At 30.1% G+C, this 21,679-nt stretch overlaps 1 protein-coding gene across 1 annotated transcript in view; it reads right to left on the bottom strand.

Annotated features, from left to right (window-relative positions):
- Positions 1-21,679, bottom strand: part of LOC123523741 (sushi, von Willebrand factor type A, EGF and pentraxin domain-containing protein 1-like) — an 84,666-nt gene that overhangs the window by 25,401 nt on the left and 37,586 nt on the right. The window contains exons 13-20 of the mRNA XM_053539876.1: positions 21,063-21,187; positions 20,454-20,526; positions 19,630-19,782; positions 18,509-18,730; positions 18,063-18,224; positions 16,827-16,988; positions 16,313-16,474; positions 15,312-15,476 (exon numbers count right to left, since the gene is read on the bottom strand). Coding sequence (XP_053395851.1) covers positions 15,312-15,476; positions 16,313-16,474; positions 16,827-16,988; positions 18,063-18,224; positions 18,509-18,730; positions 19,630-19,782; positions 20,454-20,526; positions 21,063-21,187 — 1,224 coding nt within the window. The remainder of the gene's footprint in view (positions 1-15,311; positions 15,477-16,312; positions 16,475-16,826; positions 16,989-18,062; positions 18,225-18,508; positions 18,731-19,629; positions 19,783-20,453; positions 20,527-21,062; positions 21,188-21,679) is intronic.

Raw genomic sequence — 21,679 nt, 5'->3', positions numbered from 1 at the left:
TAATGGACCCCCTGTCAATGAACTGGATGCAGTATGTATGGACCATGATTTTTGCTATGACAGTGGTGTAAAAAAAGGGTACATGTGATAAGCAAATGCTTTCCAATTTAAATAAAACTAAATCAAAAACATTTGGAGAAAAGATTGCAAAACATTTAGTTGTATAAAAACAGCTATCAAAACGAAATACACACTTGGACTCGGACAAAAATCAAAAAACGGGAAAAGGGGTAGAGTTACCCCCGGAATCACATGGAGCGATGAATTAGCAGAAGAATTACACAAACCAATTAAAAGAAATTTAGGAAACGAAGAGTGATGTTAATGATATTGATGATACTTGGTCAGCTGATTTAGTTGACATGCAAGCTTTTTCAAATATAATAAAGGAGTAAAGTACTTGTTAACCGTTATTGATATATTTTAGTAAATATGCTTGGGTTATTCCATTAAAGAATAAAACTGGTGAATTGTTACTGAAGCATTTGAAAAAATAATATTAGAAGGTAGAACACCTACGAATTTATGGGTAGATGAAGGAAAAGATTTTATAATAAAAAGTTTGAATCATTTTTGATAAAAATAAGATTAATATGTATCATACATTTAATGAAGGAAAGGCTGTAGTAATAGAAAGATTTAATAGAAGTTTAAAAGAATAATGTGGAAATATTTTACAGCAAATAATACTTATACTTATTTAGATAATTTGCAGGATATGGTTGATAAATATAACAAAACAAAACTTCTAGTATAAAAATGACACCAACCGAAGCTAGTAAAAAACTTAAATAAGGTACTGTTTACTTTAATTTATATGGTGATTTAAAGATACCAAAGAATAAACAATATTTAAAATTGGTGATCGAGTTCGTTTAAGCAAACTTAAAAGACATTTTGAAAAAGGATATACACCAAACTGGACAGAGGAAATATTTATAATTTATAAAATTAATAATACAAATCCAGAACATACTCTATTAAAGATTTAAATGATGAAATAATTCAAGGTTCATTTATGAACAAGAACTTTTACCTACTACACAAGAGGTTTTTAGAATAGAAAAAGTTATTAGACGAGACTATAAGAAAAAAACAAGCTTTAGTAAAATGGAAAGGTTACAATGAAAAATTTAATAGTTGGGTACCATTTAGTGAATTGAAAGAAATTTAATTTAAAAAATATATTATATAAATGGTCCATAAAAATTTAATTTCTAATAATGGAATAGAAACAATAGATCAATTATTATTCACTTAACTAAACTAGCTGCTGCTTACAGAAAAAGTTATAAATTTTGTGGGAGAGTAAGTACCGGATTATATATTACAGCAGGTGTCTTTGGTTGTTCAGCTGCATTAGCACTTGTTCCAGCTATTCCTATATTTGTAGCAGTTGCTGGCGCTGTTCCATCAGTAATTACCATATTTTACTAACAGACTAAAACTTGACGACAAGAAATTTATTTTAAAAGCACATCATCACAAATAAAACAACTTATAACAAAAGCACGGATTGGAAAAGTAAATAAAGAAGAAGAGAAACAAGTTATTCAGGATATTTTTACAATACTATTAGAAATGCAGAAAGAAAAAAAATATTCAATGCCTTTTGAAACGTATATGAAGGAATTTAAAACTTAACGGATATAAAAGTAAAAAAGAAGAAGAGCTGTATTAAATTTTACGTGTGTTTTTAGAGATTTTTTTTCTATAAGTATATTATATAGATGGTTAATAGAAAGGTAGATAGATGATTATGCCCAAAATTATCTAGCACTTTAGGAGAAATAATGAATCCAGACAAAAATTCATATAAGAAAGTTCTTAAAAGAAGAAATGTTCTTAAATCAAAACTTGATCAAATAGTTAGCGATGAATATAAAAATCATGTCATTGATAAATTACAAAATGTTATAGATCCTTATCTTCGTAAAAGAACTTTATTTGAATGGAACTGTGGTTGTCTATTAACTGAAAGAAGAAAATGCTGTACCCTCGAGTACAAAACCTCTAGTTTTAAAAAGTTATGTGATTGTCCCAGACCAAATAATATTCGAAAACAATCCTAAAAAAGTTATTGTAACCGACTGTGATACTAATGAAGAAAAAAACATATAAAAGCAATTATGCAGCGTCTAAAGACCTTGGCATTAATTCTGGGTTAATAACAATGTGCTGCAAAGGAGAAAACCGAGTAAAATGTGGAATATCAAAAGTTAATGGAAAAGATATAAATTTAAATATTTTATTTCTTCTTAAAGATTAATTTAAAACTTTATTTATTTTATTATTTTTTTAATGATTTTTTTAATCCTTTTTTGCTTAACGAATTTTATTTTCTAAATATAATATATAGATGGAAATCGAGAGATCTTCAAAACAATATTATAAGAAATTTGAAATTAAAATTACATTATAGACAAGATCCAAAGAATCATTATATTTAACTATAAACGACTCTTATGAATACTTAAATCTGAACTTAAAACTTTAAAGGTATAAAAATAAAACGTTGTTTTAAAAATAACTTTTGCAAAAATGGATAAAAACTGATACAATATATAAATCAGCTTATTTTCATCAAAGGCTTTAGAAATTATTAACACAAACGAAATAAAAAAAACTTTACATCAAGCTTTTGATGAAATAATAAATAGAATTGGTAATTGGATTTCTGAAGGAAGTGGCTGGAGAATAGAGTCAGTTGATGCTCATTATATAAATAGATATAAGTATACTCCATTGGCTGCTTCAAGTTATTTAGAATTACCAAAACCATTACAAAATTCAATGAAAGGATTAATAAATATAAAGAATGATGATAACGAATGTTTTAGATGGTGTCATTTAGCTTATAAATTTCCTGTAACAAAAAATTCTGAAAGAGTTTCAAAATATAAAAAACATATAAACGATCTTGATTATACTGGAATTAAATTTCCTGTTACATTAAATCAAATACCTAAAATAGAAGTTTTAAATGAAATATCATTTAATATATTTGGATATGAAGAAAATAGTATTTATCCATTGTACATATCAAAATATCAATATGAAGAACACTGTGACATGTTGCTAATTACTAATGATAAAATAAATGATAAAATAACTGATGATGACTGTAAACCCTCAAGAACTGTAGTCCAACATTATGTTTGGATAAAAGACTTTAATAGATTAATGACTAACAAAACCAAAGACCAACATAGAAAATATTTTTGTAAAGTTGCTTACAACATTTTACTCAAGAAAGAATATTAAATGAACATATTCCAAATTGTTTAGCTATTAATGGTACCCAAGGTGTAAAAATGCCAAAAGAGGGAAGTAAAGTACAATTTAAAAATTACCATAAAGGTTTAGCAGTACCTTTTGTAATTTATGCTGATTTGAATCAATAACTAAAAAGTTTTAACTGCTTTACCATCAACTAAATCTTCATTTACTGAACCATATCAAAATCATATAGATTGTGGTTACGGCTATAAAGTTGTTTGTTGTTATGACGATAAATATACTAAACCAACCAGATTTATAGAGGTCCTAATGCAGTTTATAAGTTGAGGAAGAGGAATATTGTAAAGAAATATTTAAAGAGCACTTTAACAAAGAACTAAGAATGTCTAAAAATGATTCAACCGAATTTAAAAAAACAAAAGTTTTGTCATAATTTGTGAAAAGAATATATAGAAGATTCAATCAAAGTACGTGATCACTGTCATATAACAGGAAAATTTAGAGGAAGTGCTCACTCAGAATGTAATATTAATTTTAAACTAACCACATAAAATTCCTGTTATTTTCATAATTTAAGAGGTTATGACGTCATTTTATTATGCAACAAATAGGAAAATTTAAAAAAGAAATTAATGTTATTCCTAACAATATGGAAGATATATGGCATTTTGATTTCTGACTTGGTCTTTATTGATTCATTCCAATTTATGTCTCATCATTGGATAACTTAGTAAAAATATTCCAGAATTTAAATATTTATCTCAAGAATTTGATAAAAATATAGAATTATTAAAAACAAAAGGTGTTTATCCATATGATTACATGGATTCATTTAAAAAATTCAAAGAAACAAAATTACCTTCTAAAGAAGAGTTTTATTCAATTTTAAATGAAACACACATTCTGACAACGAATATGAACATGCTAAAAATGTTTGGAATAAATTTAAAATTAAAAACAATGGGAGAATATCATGATCTATATTAAAAACTGACGTATTACTTTTAGCTGACGTATTTGAAAATTTTAGAAAATATGTTTAGAGTACTACAAATTAGATCCTTGTCATTATTTTAGTAGTCCTGGTTTAGCTTGGGATGCAATGTTAAAATGACTGGAATTAAATTAGATTTAATAAACTGATATTGATATGTATCTTTTTATGAAAAGGGACTGAGAGGAGGAATAAGTTATATTTCAAACAGATACAGTAAAGCAAACAATAAATATATGAAAGATTATAATTCAAAAGAAGAAAGCAAATACATTATGTACCTCGACGCCAATAACCTTTACGGTTGGGCTATGTGTCAACCTTTACCCTCTGGAAACTTTAAATTTATATCCGAAAAACAATTTAAGAAATTAATTGCAAAAGGTAAAACTAACTTTATAGTTGAATGTGATCTTGAATATCCAAAAGAATTACATACTGTACATAATGATTATCCTTTAGCTCCTGAAAAAATTATTATACCAGATCAATGGCTTTCTGATTATAGTAAAATATTAAAACAGGAATTTGAAATAGGAAAAAGTAATGTAAAGAAGTTGGTTCCAACTTTAATGAAAAAACAAAATTATGTAGTTCATTATAAAAATCTTGGAACTATATACACAATTAGGGTTAAAAGTAACAAAAATACATAAAATATTAACTTTTGACGAAAGTCCTTGGTTAAAATAGTATATTGATTTTTAATACTCAAAAAAGATCTAAAGCAAAAAATTCATTTGAAAAGGACTTTTTAAGTTAATGAACAACTCTGTATTTGGTAAGACGATGGAGAATTTACGCAAGAGGGTTAATATTAAATTAACTCATGATGAAAATATTTTATTAAAATCATAGCCAACCTTCATTTGTTAGTTCAACGATGTTTAACAAGATTTGTTTGGTATTCATAGAATAAAAGAAAGTTTGTTATTAAACAGACCTTGTTATGTTGGAATGTGCATTCTAGATTTATCAAAATATTTAATGTATGATTTTCATTATAATTACATTAAGGAAAAGTACGAGGATAATTGTAAATTACTATTCACTGACACTGATTCATTATGTTATGAAATTAAAACCAAAGATGCTATGAGGATTTTTATAAGGACAAAGATTTATTTGATAATAGTGATTACGCTAGTAATTCAAAATTTTATTTTGATAATAATAAAAAAGTAATTGGAAAATTTAAAGATGAAGCTGCCGGTGTAGTAATTGTTGAATTTGTCGGATTAAGAAGTAAAATGTATTCTTATTTATTAGAAATGAAGTTAATGTTAAAAAATGTAAGGAATTAAAAAACTTGTTGTTAAGAAAACAATAGTTCATAAAAATTATAAAGATACTTTGTTTAATTCAACCCAAAGTAATCACACTTTTAAAGTTATTCGTTCTGATAAACACAATCTTTCCAGTTATGTTATAAATAAAACATCTTTATCATGTTATGATGATAAAAGATATATTCTTGATAATGGTATTGATACATTAGCTTATTCTTAAATTAACTCTTAAATTAACTCTTAAATTAAAACTTAAATTAACTCTTAAATTAAAACTTAAATTAACTCTTAAATTATAGAACCCATAAATTATTAACTGAATATTCATAACATTTAAAGAATTAATATAAATAACATCATTTATTTTAAATTCATTTGCATAATTAATAGAAATAGATTCATTTTTTCTGTTATTTTTTGCATTGTAACTTTGAAGAATTACATTTTCTTTATTTTTTATTTGTAATTTAGCTTCTCCTTTATCTAATTTAATTGCATCAACAAGAATAATTAAAATGCAATTAAAATTAATTGTTACATTATTACCATTTTGAACTAAACCAGGACTAGCATTTACAGTTTTCCATTGAAATAATCCACCATCGGTATCTTGGGTATAACATGTTAAAAACAATGGAGGTTTTCTTATTAATTGTCTTTCTATTTTATTTACTTTTTCATTTATATTATTGAATATTCCCATTATATTAATTATTCCAGTTAAATAAAACACAGTTTTAATAAGTTAAATAAATGTCCTTATTAGTTAAAATAATTTATAATAGTTTGTTCATTTTGTTTTACATTATTAATTTTTAGTATTTTATACAATAAATCATACAACGGTACTTTATCTTGTAACATTTTAATGAAAAATAAACAATAATATCCACAAAGCATACTTGTTTTGTCTTGATATTGAACATTGTTGTATTTTACATTTGGTATATACTTAATTACTTCTTTTGGTGGAGGAAGTCCAAATGGGTCGAAATACATGTTATTTACATAACAAACCCAATGTGTTCCAGGTCCAACAAAGTCATCCAAATTTATAATTCCACACTCGTCCTTTTCTTTTAATTTTGGTAAATTATTTTTACTAAACACACCCCTAAAGTTTTTAATTTTTAATTGTTTTACCCATTGTTCAATTTCAAAGTTAGATATTGGTTTGTTTATAAATTTTATTTTTTTTTTACTAAATTTTATTTTTTTTTTACTATAGGAATTCGTCTGTAAGGTCTCCGTTGTGAATCAATCTGTAGTCCTTTTCCACTTAACAAAGATGTAATCAAAGGTATTCCTAGACTAGCAGCCAACATACCTAAAAACCCACCGTCTTGTTTTTGTTTTTGTGTTAATTTAATCACTCCAGATCCTACTAGTTGCTTTCTTTGATTAGGTGTAAGATATGGTGATATCATATTTCTCTTATCATTAGCTACTGAAATCATACCATTTCCAAGTATTTTACTAACACCAGTACTGGCCAGTCCAGAAAGGGCTCCAATGCCTAGAGGGGCTAATATTTTTGGAGCTATTTTTGCTGCCATTGGAAGAATTGTTTTTCCTAACAAACCAGCTAAAGCTCCTAAAAATCCACCATTTTGACCTTGACTGGACATTTGGCTTTTTGAAATTGTAATTTCTAATCCCTTCTTATTTGCAACAGCTTTTTTAATTTGATTAATTTGTGTTTTTGTTAATAGTAAAGGGAAGTTTCCATGTAATTGTTCATGTTTTAATCTAAAAGTATGTGGAATTTTGTTGTTGTAGGCTCGGGCTAAATTTTTCTTTTGTCCATCTGTAAGGTTAATTTTATATTCAATATAATTTGATGTCATTATATATAATTTATATTTATTTTATTTAATTTATATTTATTTTATTTAAACAATGACAAGTTCATTTAAACAATGACAAGTTCATTTAAACAATAACAAGTTCATTTCCAATAGTATTTATTTCAACTGTTTCCTCATACAATACAATTGCATAAACACGGACATGTGCTGCCGGCCGAGCATTTAATTTAGCTGTTAATGTTATCTGCTTAGGATCTTCTGTAGTTACTTCCTTTTTATATTCTAAGTTAAAATGAACAAATCCATACAAACTTTGAAAATTAAATCTATTTAAAAGGCTTCCGGTAGTCTTATTATTTTGTTTATAATAATAATTAATTACATCATCATATATTCTTGATATACTTGTGTATTCTATTTCTGGATAAAAAACACCATTACCAACTTCAAGACGACAAGAGCTCAAAATACAAGTATTATCAGCTGCTGCATCAACTTTAAATGTATCTAATAAAAGTGGATTCTGTCTTTGTGCATTACTTTTTTCAGGTCGTTGTAAATAAACAAATACATGTTGTGGTTTTATTACACCAGCTGTTATTCTAAAAGTTATGTCCGTCTGTCGTGTATCAGTTGATTGCGTCATCATTTCCCTAAGGTATGACCATCTTGCTTTTTTAAATCTTTCAGTAGTAATTAGATCAAACCCAAATTCATTAAAAACCAAACGTGGAACCCATAGAATTAATTTTGTTACAATAACTCTACCAGGATCAGCAGCATTAGCTCTAAAAATTAATTCATCATCATCTGTCAGCTGCAGTGTTATTTGAATTTGACTTGGAGGTAAAATATTAGTTTCTAAACCCTGAAAAAATGAATAATTATTTAATGGAATTTTAGCATTTACTTCTTTACCACCTTCGGTTAATTCTTTTCTAAATTTGAAACCTGAATTATCAGCAGTAGCAGCAGTATCAGTATTATCTAAATAGATAAATTCATTTGTTCCAGTTGATTTTGCATAATCCTCAGACAATTCAACTAAATTTTTTACATTTATTACTTTGTATAAATTATTACAATCATAAACAATTTTTCCATTTTGTTTAACCACTAACTGATCAATTAATGAAACTGCATTATTAATTAAAGCAATTTGATCTCCATCACCGTAATTATTACCATCAGCAAGCTTATTTATTTTAAAACTTACTTCAAAATAACCATTAAACCAATCAAAATATGAACTTCTATCATTAATTGTAAAGTGATATCCGTTTTTTTGTTGTTTAACATTATTTCCCAGGACAGATATTAAAGCTGTATCTAATTGAATAGGAGTTAATTCATATCTTTCGCAATATTGTTTCGTTCTAAACATGTATATATTATATATTATTTTATTTTTTATTTTAGTTTTTATTAAAGTTAAAACTTTAGTTTTTATAAATTAATCTGTTAATACGTTTTTGCCGAGCTGAAGTTCCAGATCCTGACAATAATCTATTTAATCTTATATTAATATCCTCCTCCTTATTATTTTTATTATTTTTATCATTATTTTTACTGTTATTCTTTTCTTGTAATTCCTTAGCAATTAAATTACCAACTGCCGGAGCAGGTTTCTTTTTAATTTTTTCAACAATTTTATCAGCAGCTAAATTTCCAACTTCTGTTCCAACCTTTTTTGTTCCACTTTCAAGTGCTGCTTTTCCTGCTGTTTCCAATAGCTTTTTTTTCCAGCTGTGCCAATTGAAGATGCAACTCCGCTTGAAAAACAATTTCGTTAAAGTGTCAAAGATACCTGTTCCGTGTATTGATTTCTTTTCCTGTGCGAGCATCAACATAAATAAATATTCCTTTATTTTTGTCATAAACTTTTTTGTACATTATATAAAACTAAAATTTATAATTTCATAATTAAGTTTTAAAACTTTAGTTTTATTTAATTTCTTTTAAAATTAGTGTAAACTTGTTTCAACCTCATTAAAATTAATTATTCTACCAATACATCTGTAATATATTTCTAATTGATTTATAATATATTTATTAATTTCAGAATATCCACTCTTTGTGGTTCTTTTGTAAATGGATAAGCTCTTGTTAAATCTGCAGTACTTAAAGCATAGATAATATCACTGAAATTACCATCAACAGTGAATTATCAATAAGATCACAATGAATGTCAATTGTATCAACAGAGTTAGTTATATTTGGTGTTGTAGTTCCCCATTCAGTATTTCTCATGCTTTTTTCTCAAATCCGAGCAATGTATGAAAATTTGACATTCTTAAATCCAACATAAAATTATCTGTAATGAAATCAAAATCTTAAAACTACTTAAATCAAATTCCAAACTTATTGGAGCAATTTCTGATTTATTAAATTCAAAATCATCATTACTTATTAATGTTTCCCTAATATAATTATTAATATCTGTGTAACTGTAAGAACCGTTTGTAAATATGATATCTTTCCATTCTTTACCATTATTGTAACGAATTCTTTTATTGTCATATTTCATCACTAATATTATGCCAAGAGTAGGTCATAGTGTTAATACTATCCAAACCAACACATAAGTTTATTTTTATCTAAAATTAAAGAACGACTAAATCTGATTGTAAAATCACTCGGTTTATTTTTATCATTTTTAACTGTTTCAGAACTTAATACTATTTTTTGTTCCATTTATATATTCAAGAAAAATAATTTTTATATAACATTTCATGTTGTTCTGGTAAAAGTGAATTCATTTTTAATAGTTCATCAATTATTCTAATACCTTCATTTTTTAGTTCTTCATTATTATTTCCAGCATCAATTGAACCACAAATTAACTCCAAGTCATTAACCAATTCTTTTGGATTACATGGACAAACGTCATAACCTTGTCCCCTAATTACTTTCTTAAATTTCATAGATCTTTTATTGATAGGTAATCCTGATTTTTCTGTTAATTCTTTGAATATTTTTATTGAATGAATTGAATGCTTTTTCTTATTGTTATATCTTTTATTAATCAAATCAATCAAATCATTATCTACTTTAGTGTTAATTACTTCCTTTCCAGTTATTCTATCCTTAGCAATTAATTTGTTTTGACCATATAGTTTATTTAAGTTAATAATTAAATTACCATAATGTCCATTTGGTGAAACTTTATATGGGTTATGATATCTTATTCCTTTTCCCATATACTTTTTTCCTGTTTTTAGAATATCAATGATTGCGTCTCTATATTTGTTATAATTTTTCGACTTAGCTTTAATTGCTTTCTGTTGCTTTAAATCAAGATCTGTGGGATTTTTCATTCTGGATATTGCACCAGATTCATTACCCAATTTTTTTATTTCATCCGATACATGTTCTATGATACCCTCTACTTCTTCTTTAGTCATTCTTTCATCAGGATTTTTAGATTTGCTGTGAAAAAAATCAAACACTTCTTGTGGTGTGTTATATTTTTCTGTATCTAAAAGTTTTAAATCAATATCTTTATTAAAATTAACTATAAATTCTTTTGGTCTTGCTTCCAATTCTTCTTCTGATTCTTTAGTTGTATCATCAGTGTCTTCAAACACATCATCTTCATTCATCCAAACCCATATGATCTTTCGGCGGTATTATCGTGTTCGATTCTCGGAATAGCTCTTCCAAACCTAGTATCTTCCAGCGGTAATGGTTGTAATGGTTATGGTAGTCCGGAGGTGGTGGTTTTTCCATTATCTCTGTCGCCATTTTTAGATTTTCTATTTCATGTATCTTATCAGCAAAACTTTTTGGAAGTAAAAGCTATTGGCTCCTTAATTTCCAGTAATGCTTTTAACTGACTTGATTAATTGTTCTTTTTGACTTTCTATTTTTTCAGTAATTGGCTTATAAATTTCAGTGTACATATCCCGATTTGTAGCTTTTCTTATTTTTTCTCTCATTATTTCTTCTCTAAGAGCTCTCATCTTTTGCCCAACTAATTTTTTTCTTATTATCATTTCATTAAGTTTCGATTGCATTTATATAATAATGTAAGATAATGTAAGATATTGTAAAATAATGTAAAATAATGTAATATTATATAAATGGAAATTCCAAATTATGATACAAAAGTGATAAATCCAATAACTTTAAACAATTTTATCCTTTTATGCCAGATTCATGTTTTAGAATGTTAATATGTGGATCTTCTGGATCTGGAAAAAAAAATACAACATTAATGCATTATACTTCGAAACCTCTTATATATTATGATAAATTATACTTATATGCTAAAAACCTAGAACAATCTAAATATCAAGATTTAATTAACCACTTAAGTCAAATTGCAAAAAAAATTAAAGTAGATCCAAATGAAATACTTGAATGTTCAGCTGATCCCAACCAAATTGAACCTTGTGAGAATCTTGAATCAGAAAAAACAAAAAGTAGTAATATTTGATGATTTTGTATGTGAAGATAAAAAAGTTCAAAATGAAATAACAAAATACTTTATTCAAGGACGTCACAAAAACTGTTGTGTTATTTATTTAAGTCAGTCTTACTTATAAAACACCAAAAGATATTCGAATTAACTGTTCACATTATATTTTATTTGAAAGTCCAGGTAAACGAGAAAATGATATGATTTGTAATGAACAAAATATAGATCGTGATACTTTTGCTAATGCAACAAATCAAAATATGATTTCTTATATATTGACAAACAAGGAAGTTTTTAGAAAAAACTTTACTGGTAATATATAGATGGGAGTTTTTAATGATACAAAACAAATAAGTGAAACTGAAAGTGTAAGTAAAAGTTTAAATTGATATTGATTTAAGTGATTATGCTACTAAAAAACAATATAAAAAGCTTAGAAAGGACATGGAATCATATCTTCACAGAAATAAGGAACTTGATACACAATGAACAGAGCCATTGATATGGGAGGTAATAAAATAATCAACTTAGGAAATCCAGATAAATCCACCGATGTAGTTTCAAGACGGTTTGTGTATAAAAAAGTTCAAAGTGTAATAGATGACTATAATCTTGAAGATGTCAAAAGTATAAAACAGACATTAGAAGCAGAAGTAAAGAATATTGAAGAATTAACAAAAGATTTTAAAAAGAATTCATTATTGATAGTTGAATTACAAGGTAAAATTGAAGAAGAAATGAAAGCTATGGTTGATTCTATTAAAGAACTTGAAGAAAAATCTGATTTGACAGATGACAATATAAAAGAAGTATTTCGAGTTAATTTAAACATTTTATTCACCCAAATTCAAGAATTAAAAGATAGTATGATTAAACATGAAGAACTAAAAGACAAGATTATTGAAGCTGAAAAAAAGTTACAAAATATGTATCAGTTAGAAATTAGAACAGAAATAAATAAACTAAATACTGAAACTGAAAAAAAGCATAAAGATTTATTAGAATTAATTTCAAATAAACTTGCAGAATATAAATCTGACTTGGAAAAGGCAGCTTCACAAAGAGGTGATGATCATGATACAGCATTAGAGGATTTTAAAAAAGAAATTAATTCTAAAATAGATGACTTTAAAAAACAAATTCGAAATTGGATTAGTATGTTGACAAACCGTCATAATTTAAAGTATGCAGACTTAAGTAATATTACAAAAAAATTACAAGAAGATATGACGCAGCTTAATGCTAAAGTTGAAGAACATAAAAATGAACTGGACTTTGTAGTTGAAAAAATCATGTTAAACAAGGAGAGTTAATTACTGCTAATACTGAAGCAATTAACACAGTTAATAATCAGATAGAAAATTTGAAGAGAAACAACTTGTAGATCTGATTAATAATGTTGATGCAAGTCACAATATAAGTACGAAGAGTTAAGTAAACTTAAAGGTTTATTACAAAAAGATATTAATGAATTTAATAATCAAATTAATGATAAAATTAAAAAAATAATAAATGATTTGGACTCTGTAGTTTAAAATATCAGCTAACAAGGAGAATCAATCACTGCTAATACCCAAGTAATTTATGCTAATACTAAAGCAATAACCGCTAATGTCGAAGAAATTGCTACTAATGATGAAAAAATTTCAATATATTGGGAAAAAATTATAGAAGTAAAAGATGCTTTCTTAAAACAAGAAAACACAATTAGCTTGAACAAAGAATACTGTTGACATTTATCTGCTTCTGAAGTTGCTACAACAAAACGAGTTGATGATTTAGCTGAAATAATTCTTAAACTTAAAAAGAAAGACAGGAAAATAGAAAAAAGGGTAGAGGAAGTAAAACATGAAGTGTTTCTCTTTGAATACTATTATAATCATACTTTTGATTACATACAAATGAAAAAGTATTTTGACCGCCGCGGTGCCTGGATACATTCAACATATGAAAATATGGCCGGTTTAAATTATTTAAATGAATTTGAAGTAAGACCTGGAATTATCGTAGATTATAAAGATTTTATAAACACAAACCAAGAATATAAAATAGATGTACTAGATATGCTTTTGAGTGGTGTGTTTATAGTCGGAAAAACCGGAACTTATATAAAAGATATTAAGATTTTATTAAAGGGTACGAGCTCCCTGGGTGAACCGTATAAACCGACTAAAAGCCCAATATCACATTTTATATTTAGGTGGCGGAATCCAAGGCCCCAGGATGATGCTTTATTTTCTGATATATTTGATAATGTAAATATAACAGCTGAGGCAGCTGAGGACTTTGACACTGATAAGTTAATATCTATGTATAAGAAAAAAATTAAAATTTATCTAAAACAAGGAACAATGTTTGATATTCACCCTTATGACGATTCGGAATCTACAGAATTAACATTTATGCTTTTGATGGGTAGTCACATCAGATTCTACATATCGGATGAACCTGTATCCCATGGTATAAACAGACTTTTGGATTAAAGGTTTAATTAAAAGCTTAATTAAAAGCTTAATTAAAAGTTTAATTACTATGTGTACCCTAATAATGTACTTACTAATTGAAGATAAGATCAAAGACCAGAGGCTTTGCCTCCGGGGGTTGTAGACCCACCTTTACATTTTATTAATAAATATAATATAATATAATCTGCCAAAGTTTTGCCAAAGTTCTGCCAAGTGGCAGGAATGTGGCAGTGTCTGCCAAGTTGGCAGAAAAATGGCAGGCTTTTGATTGGTTGAATTTGTGGTTTCCCGCATTATCATTTTTAAAAAATGCACTTGATTTACCTTTGACACAACAGGTACATAAAGGACAAGTATGTGTCTTACAAGTAGGACAAGCTCTCAATACACAATAGAATTGTATTTACTATAGCGTAGTATTTGTTCTCCAGTTAAACTGAAACCTGATCTTTATCTTGATATGCACTGTCAATCAGGAAGTAAATACCTTACGGTGTACTGTATTGATATTTAAGTCAATTTTATTTCAGCTTGTATTTTTGATAAAGCCTGTGGGTTTTTAATTGTCCGGCATTGGTCAGTCTGGACCAAAGACTAAATCTTTTTTTTTGGTTAAACCAAAGGTTTTCATTCGGTTTAACTAAAGATTTAAAAAAATTTTAGGGTATCAAGGGTACTAAGTTAGTATTTTAATTTTAGGGCAAGGTTAAAGTCCACTTATAGAATAGGGACAAGGGGTCGGGGGGTCAGAATTGAGTTCGCTTCGGTAATTCTAATACTACTCATGTCTATTGTAACTTTTTAAGAATTGAATGTTATTTTTATCACTATAAATGCACACAAAATTGTATTCAATCCATATATTTACATTTTGTAGTAGCTTGTCACAAACGTGAGACTCCTTTCCATAAATGTTGCTACGGTTATAAAAAAGGATTCTTTGCTTTTAAGATGTAAATCTGGTAACACTGGTATCGGGTATAAAACTGTTATATGCATTGTTCTAATAAATGTTACAGAGCAAAACCATAGTTTCTGAGAATATACCTTGTGTGAAACTATAATGTTGGCTGGATATTCAAATTTGATACATACCTTTGTAACCCTCAGCACAGATGCATTCGAAACCGAACAACTCAGACTTGCACGTAGCTCCGTTCAGACACTCCCCTTTCAAACAATCATCAAACCCTATTTCTTGTTGCTGACCGCCAAAAGCCTCAAATGCTTCTATGTTTTGAGGTCCATCAGATTGTTCAACTGTAATATATACTTCTTCAAATTAGTTTCCCTGTACCGCCCGCTTAGCTCAGTAGGTAGAGCGTTGGTCTACGGCTCGCGGGGTCGCGAGTTCGATCCTCGGGCGGGGCGTATGTTCTCCGTGACTATTTGATAAACGACATTGTGTCTGAAATCATTAGTCCTCCACCTCTGATTCATGTGGGGAAGTTGGCATTTACTTGCGGAGAACAGGTTTGTACTGGTACAGAATGCAGGAACACTGGTTAGGTTAACTGCCCGCCGTTATATGACTGAAATACTGTTGAAAAACGGCGTTAAACCCAAATCAAACAAACAAACAAACTATACCGCGCGACGCTATCATTATCATGCGACATGCTAAACTATGATAAGGTCTCTAAAAGAGATTACGACAAATATGCTTCTAAGTTTATTACTGGCCAAATGCCAGACCCAAAGTAGTTCATATTCCTAGTTCACCTGTGCAATGCAATTTAATAACAGGATACGAAGAAATAGAAACAAATGTACCCAATATTGTATCATATTCAGCGAATAACTTTTATGTTTTATGTTTGCTGAACAAAATAAAACAAAATTAGCAAAATAGCTAATCTAACAGTTACTCTTATAAATAATAAAATTACATCATTACACGAAATTGTCCAATAATCAATAACACAAAGATCTTTACGCAGCCAGTCCAAACCCCACGAAAAGGTCAGCTAGAGTTATCCAAATTGTTATCCTTAATATGAGAATGACGGGTTATCTGTTTTAAACATTTTATCGGTGCAGTACCAAAGCACATGTGTATGATTCGAGTTCGCATACGGGTATAAAATCCCACTTACATTCACACTGAGAGATTTGTGTCGATGCAGTCTGCGCTGTGTCAGAATTTGCTGGACACTTGATACACGAGCTTTTCCCGCCTTTTGGTTGATATGTGCCTATAGGGCACGGCCAGCACGGCTGCAATCCGGTTCTAGACACGTATCCCTCCGCACATTTTTCTAAAACAAAACTGTCATATCTTACAACTGTCGTCACCCATGCATTGTATCTATTACATTGTTTCACAGTTCTGCGTTTGACTTGGAAAAAGCTCTTATAATTGTCCAAATATTTTAGCCACTGTCAATAGTGTTTGTGGTTACACAGCGAAATTGGCCTATTTCGCCGAAAAAAAGTGAATTTCAAATTGTAGTTGCACAGATAATAAGAACTAATGCGAACCTGCACGCTTGTATATTGGAAAACTGTCAGCAAAACAAAAACTTAGAACGATTACTAGCAAAAGAAATATTACACATTGATATGACAATGCAGTTTTACGTCATTCATGCTACAGATATTATGAGATACCTTTACATTCCCGATCTGTTCTGGATCCTCTTCTCACGGTTGTATGCCGTTTCTGACATTTTTTACAATCAGTCTGGCCGTACTCGTCCTGGTAGTAGCTTCTTCTGCATGTTTCACAGATTTCAAGGCCGTTGTACGAAAACGTTCCGGGTAGGCAGAGCGCTAGAATAAAAACACTGTTTCATATATTTCAAAGTCATTGTAAAAAAAACCAACCGGGGTAGGCACAAAACTAGAATGAAAAAAATGTTTTGCCATAGAAAGATAACTTGCCGGACAGGCAGGGCGCTAGAATAAAAACATGTTTTACATATTTCTATGACATTGCAAGAGAATGTCTGGAAAGGTGGTGTTAGAATGAAAACAAAATGTTTCTCATACTTAATTCCATTGTACAAGGAAATGTCCGTACAGGCAGAATGCTAGAATGAAAAACAAGGAGCTGCGTTCAATAAACGCTTGATGCCCCCGGTGGCATCCTTGTCGATATAAAGCAACCTAAGTCCAAAACGAGGTCAAGTTCAAGGTCAATGTCAAACTGAGGTCAGGTGATGTCTGAAGATGAGGAATGGTCACAGGTTACATCTGCATTCGTATCAAGTTATTCTAGTTAGGGGTATTGATGCTAGACGAAACGGTCCCATTTGGTTAACCTCGTACGGACGGACGAACGGACGCATTGACAGGACAATCACTATATGCTTCCCGCATCAGTAGATGCCGGGGGCATAAAAATCATGTATTTCAAGACCACTGTGAGAAAACGTCGGTATGACAGGGTGCGGGAATGAAAAATACTTCAAACATTTTAAGACCATTATAAGGAAATGTTTTTGACAGGAAGATTGTTAAAAATGAATAACATTATTAAAACCATCATTCCTAAACAATTGTAATGTAATTTTCAATTCCTCTGACAGAACATAAGTCACCTAATCTAAAAAGTTTGATTAGAGCCAGCAACTGAACCAGCATCGATAAGGGGTCACAGCCTTGCAATATTGTTAAATAAAATCAAACGAATTGTGAATATTCATACAAGAAAGCAAAAGATGTGGAATTTTACTCCTAGCTTTTGTCTCAGGAACTAGACATTTTATCAGCAGTCAGGGGCGCTACGAAGCTACCACAATGACATTGTGCTAAGTAACAATCATATAAGCTACCCCTTTTTCAAGATTGGATTATTATACATATACTAAGATTTTCTAAGCAAGTATTAATAAGTGATCAAACCTTTACAGTTATCTTCGCTTGTAGCATGTAGACCTGGTGTGGAGGTATTTGTGGGACAATATAGACATGACAACTGTCCTGTTGATGGCTGGAAGGTTCCTTTCGGACACGCCTCACACTGCTCCGATACCACATTGAAAAATGTTCCCACTGGACAATTTGCTGATTGGTAAAACATACAAAATAACAATTTACTAATGAAGAAGTACATCGAACATAAAATGAATTAAAAAAAGATTTAAAAGCAACTTATGTTTCAACTTTATGGCAGATTTTAGGCATACAAACTTTCCTGTTTAATGTCAACATAAACACAGCAATGGAATAAACTAAAATGATGTTCGTATATAGAAAGGATTTGAAACAACCGTCGGGGTATCTTTTATTCGACAACAAATATTACTTTATTAGGGGATTTATTTAGATACTTTACATGTAGACCGTACCACATGCGTTGTCTACCACAACACTTCCCTGTTCACACTCAAAGACAGGACTGTCGTCAAACTTCATGTCCTGAAGTTGTAGAGGTTTTCCATCAGCTTCTATATTAAAGTCCCCTCTCTTGGCATCTTTCTTCAGTGTTTTCTTGATATTTTCAACTACTTGTAACAACTGTTCTTGACCAGATGTTTTACTAGAAGAATCCGACACATTGCCTACTGATCCTAAAATGTATAACAAAATATTTAAATTTTACTCAAGTGAAAGCCCGGCTGTAATTGGTTGGCTTTTCATTTTGGACGAAAAGCAGAGATAAATTTCTTTTATATAAAACAGGTTGGTATATTTGTCTGCATATAGTCATAGCTTTGTTTTTATGCTTTCTTGATGTTTTGATGGTATAATCGGTTGTGTAACGGTTTTGGTGAATACTGAAAACGCAGTTCTTTTCAACTTACAGTATATTGAATTCACACATGCAATACAATTATATATTCAATTTTTGCCTATATTATGTTTCAGTTTTAGCATTTAAGATATTAAAATTACTACAAATTACGACATTAGATTAATGCTTTTAAGGAAAACAATATTTCACAGTTCTGTCACAGCCAAAGAAAGAATATTGTATATAGGCTACTGTTTCGTTAAGTTTTGTTTCATTGGTACAATATTACGGCATGTCTTTATATGAGCCGCGCCATGAGAAAACCAACGTAGTGCGTTAGCGACCAGCATGGATCCAGACCAGCCTACGCATCCGCGCAGTCTGGTCAGGATCAATGCTGTTCGCTAATGGTTTCTCTAATTGCAATAGGCTTTGAAAGCGAACAGCATGGACCCTGACCAGACTGCGCGGATGCGCAGGCTGGTCTGGATCCATGCTGGTCGCAAAGCCACTATGCTGGTTTTCTCATGGCGCCGCTCATATATACACCTTAAACAGAGCATCGATCTTGACATTATCAACATATTATACTATACATTATCTGTCAAACGATCTTATAGATCATCTGTTTATACATTTCACCTGCATCTGGGTAGTAAACAAATAAGAACACCTTTTTGAAGCAAGCAAGAACGTTGTATGCCAGATTATGATATTCAGAATTTCCAAACGTACCTGCTATGAGATAATTAAAAGTAATTATGGCGTGTTTATCCTCTACAGTCTCTGTATCGGTCTCTGCCTGTCTCTTCTTCCGTAATCGTTCCTCCACCCTCCTTTCCATAACACTTCTTTTGTCGCGACCAAGCACAATGCGTAAACCGGAACCTTGAAAGAAATTCAAATCAAATACAGATAGAGGATATCATTTAATATGTATAACAATACTTTGCATATAGGGGGATCAAAATTTCTTTGAAAATGGTAAATGTTTACAGGCGTTGAATTGTCCGAAGCCGGTGTGGCCCCTTTATGCAGTTTTTCCCCCGAATTCAATGTATATATCAGTATACATGTACTGCCAATTGTTTTGTATGGTTATATACATGTTTTATATGCTGTTCGATTTTCATGTGAAACAATCCTTCTTTTCTATGATTAGATGTTGTTTTTTTCTCAAGATGTAAGGCTAAGCGTTAACTTTAAGCTTACTTAAAAATAGAAAATAAAGCAGACTCCGAAATGGAAAAAAAACATGTTAACATGACGAAATTTACTACTTACAATATATTGACGAAATCATGGTTGAAAATTAATATTACTTAACAACACCGCTAGATTATGAATTTAACATGAGAAAATTCTTTGATAAATGTATCTTACCGTTTACAATGAGCTAAACTCAGAAAAAAAACCCTAGATGGAACAAAAACAGGTTTGACGCGACACAGTTGCTTGACAAAACCAAAAATAGCATCGAATGAAAATAAACTATAAATTATTTAAAACTGTACGTGCTTTGTTTTCAAAACTGACGTGCGGTAATAGACTAAACATACCGTCTTGTTGCTCACATGTTGTCTCAAGATCCCGGATAGAACAGTCCACACCCTCTTCACAGAGCTCATTTATCTGTAATTTGTGAAACGTAAAATTATGAAGGCTTCGATACGACTTTATATTAGTGACACCGATTTAACACAGTACGACCTTGGTTGATTTTCCTTGAAGTTCATGACTGGTGGATCTCTAAAGATTTCAACTATGTTTATCCTTTATCCAATAGTGAAACAACATGATAACAGATATCTCCTGCCTACATTCGATAATAATTTCTGCCCGAAAATGCGAGGAAATATTAGCGTCAATGTAAATACACTTGAGCCGCGCCATGGGAAAACCAACATAGTGGGTTTGCGACCAGCATGGATCCAGACAAGCCTGCGCATCCGCGCAGTCTGGTCAGGATCCTTGCTGTTCGCTAACAGTTTCTCTAATTACAATAGGCTTTGAAAGCGAACAGCATGGATCCTGACCAGACTGCGCGGATGCGCAGGCTGGTCTGGATCCATGCTGGTCGCAAACCCACTATGTTGGTTTTCTCATGGCGCGATCACTTGTTCTAGAATCCGAATATAGTGCTGAAGAGAAAATAAATACAAGCTCACCCGTTTTGTCACTCTATGCTCGAAGTCCTTCTCTAACCTGGTAAGGATGATTCTTTGTTGGCAGGCAACCAGTCCGGCGAACGTAAACGATGCAGGTTGTATGACGTCATGAGACTGCTGAAGTGCTAACAATGGACAAATTGCTAACTATTACTGAATACGTTCAATTATTACATAATATGAAAGGAATGAATTTTGTCTTTAAAACAAGCAAAATCAGTGCATTGGTATTTCCGCTAAATGGAATAAATATAAACACTTAAAATGTTCTACTTCTTAGTAAAAGGCCCACCTGCACGATATATCAGCACCTGCGTACCTGTACAGTGACAAGTGCACCGGTCAAATAAATACATCAACGTATACATTTAAAAATAAATGAAATTGCAAGTGCTCGTATGTATACGCCAGCATGTCCATAAATGGTGCGCCTACACATCTGAGCGTAAAATGTACATATGTACGTATGTATTTACGTATACTATTATACGTGAACGTCACCAAATGGTACACAATACTCCAAAGAAGCTCCTTTGAGGTAAACGTTATTTGTCAGTAATTATAATGCATTCAGTGAATATATGCTCACATTTGGAATGTTATTCTACTGCAGTAGT

This window comes from Mercenaria mercenaria, chromosome 3, assembly GCF_021730395.1.
Source record: "Mercenaria mercenaria strain notata chromosome 3, MADL_Memer_1, whole genome shotgun sequence".
NCBI classification, from domain to species: domain Eukaryota; kingdom Metazoa; phylum Mollusca; class Bivalvia; order Venerida; family Veneridae; genus Mercenaria; species Mercenaria mercenaria.
Note: the sequence above shows the minus strand (reverse complement) of the source record. Positions and strands in the feature narration are given on the sequence as shown.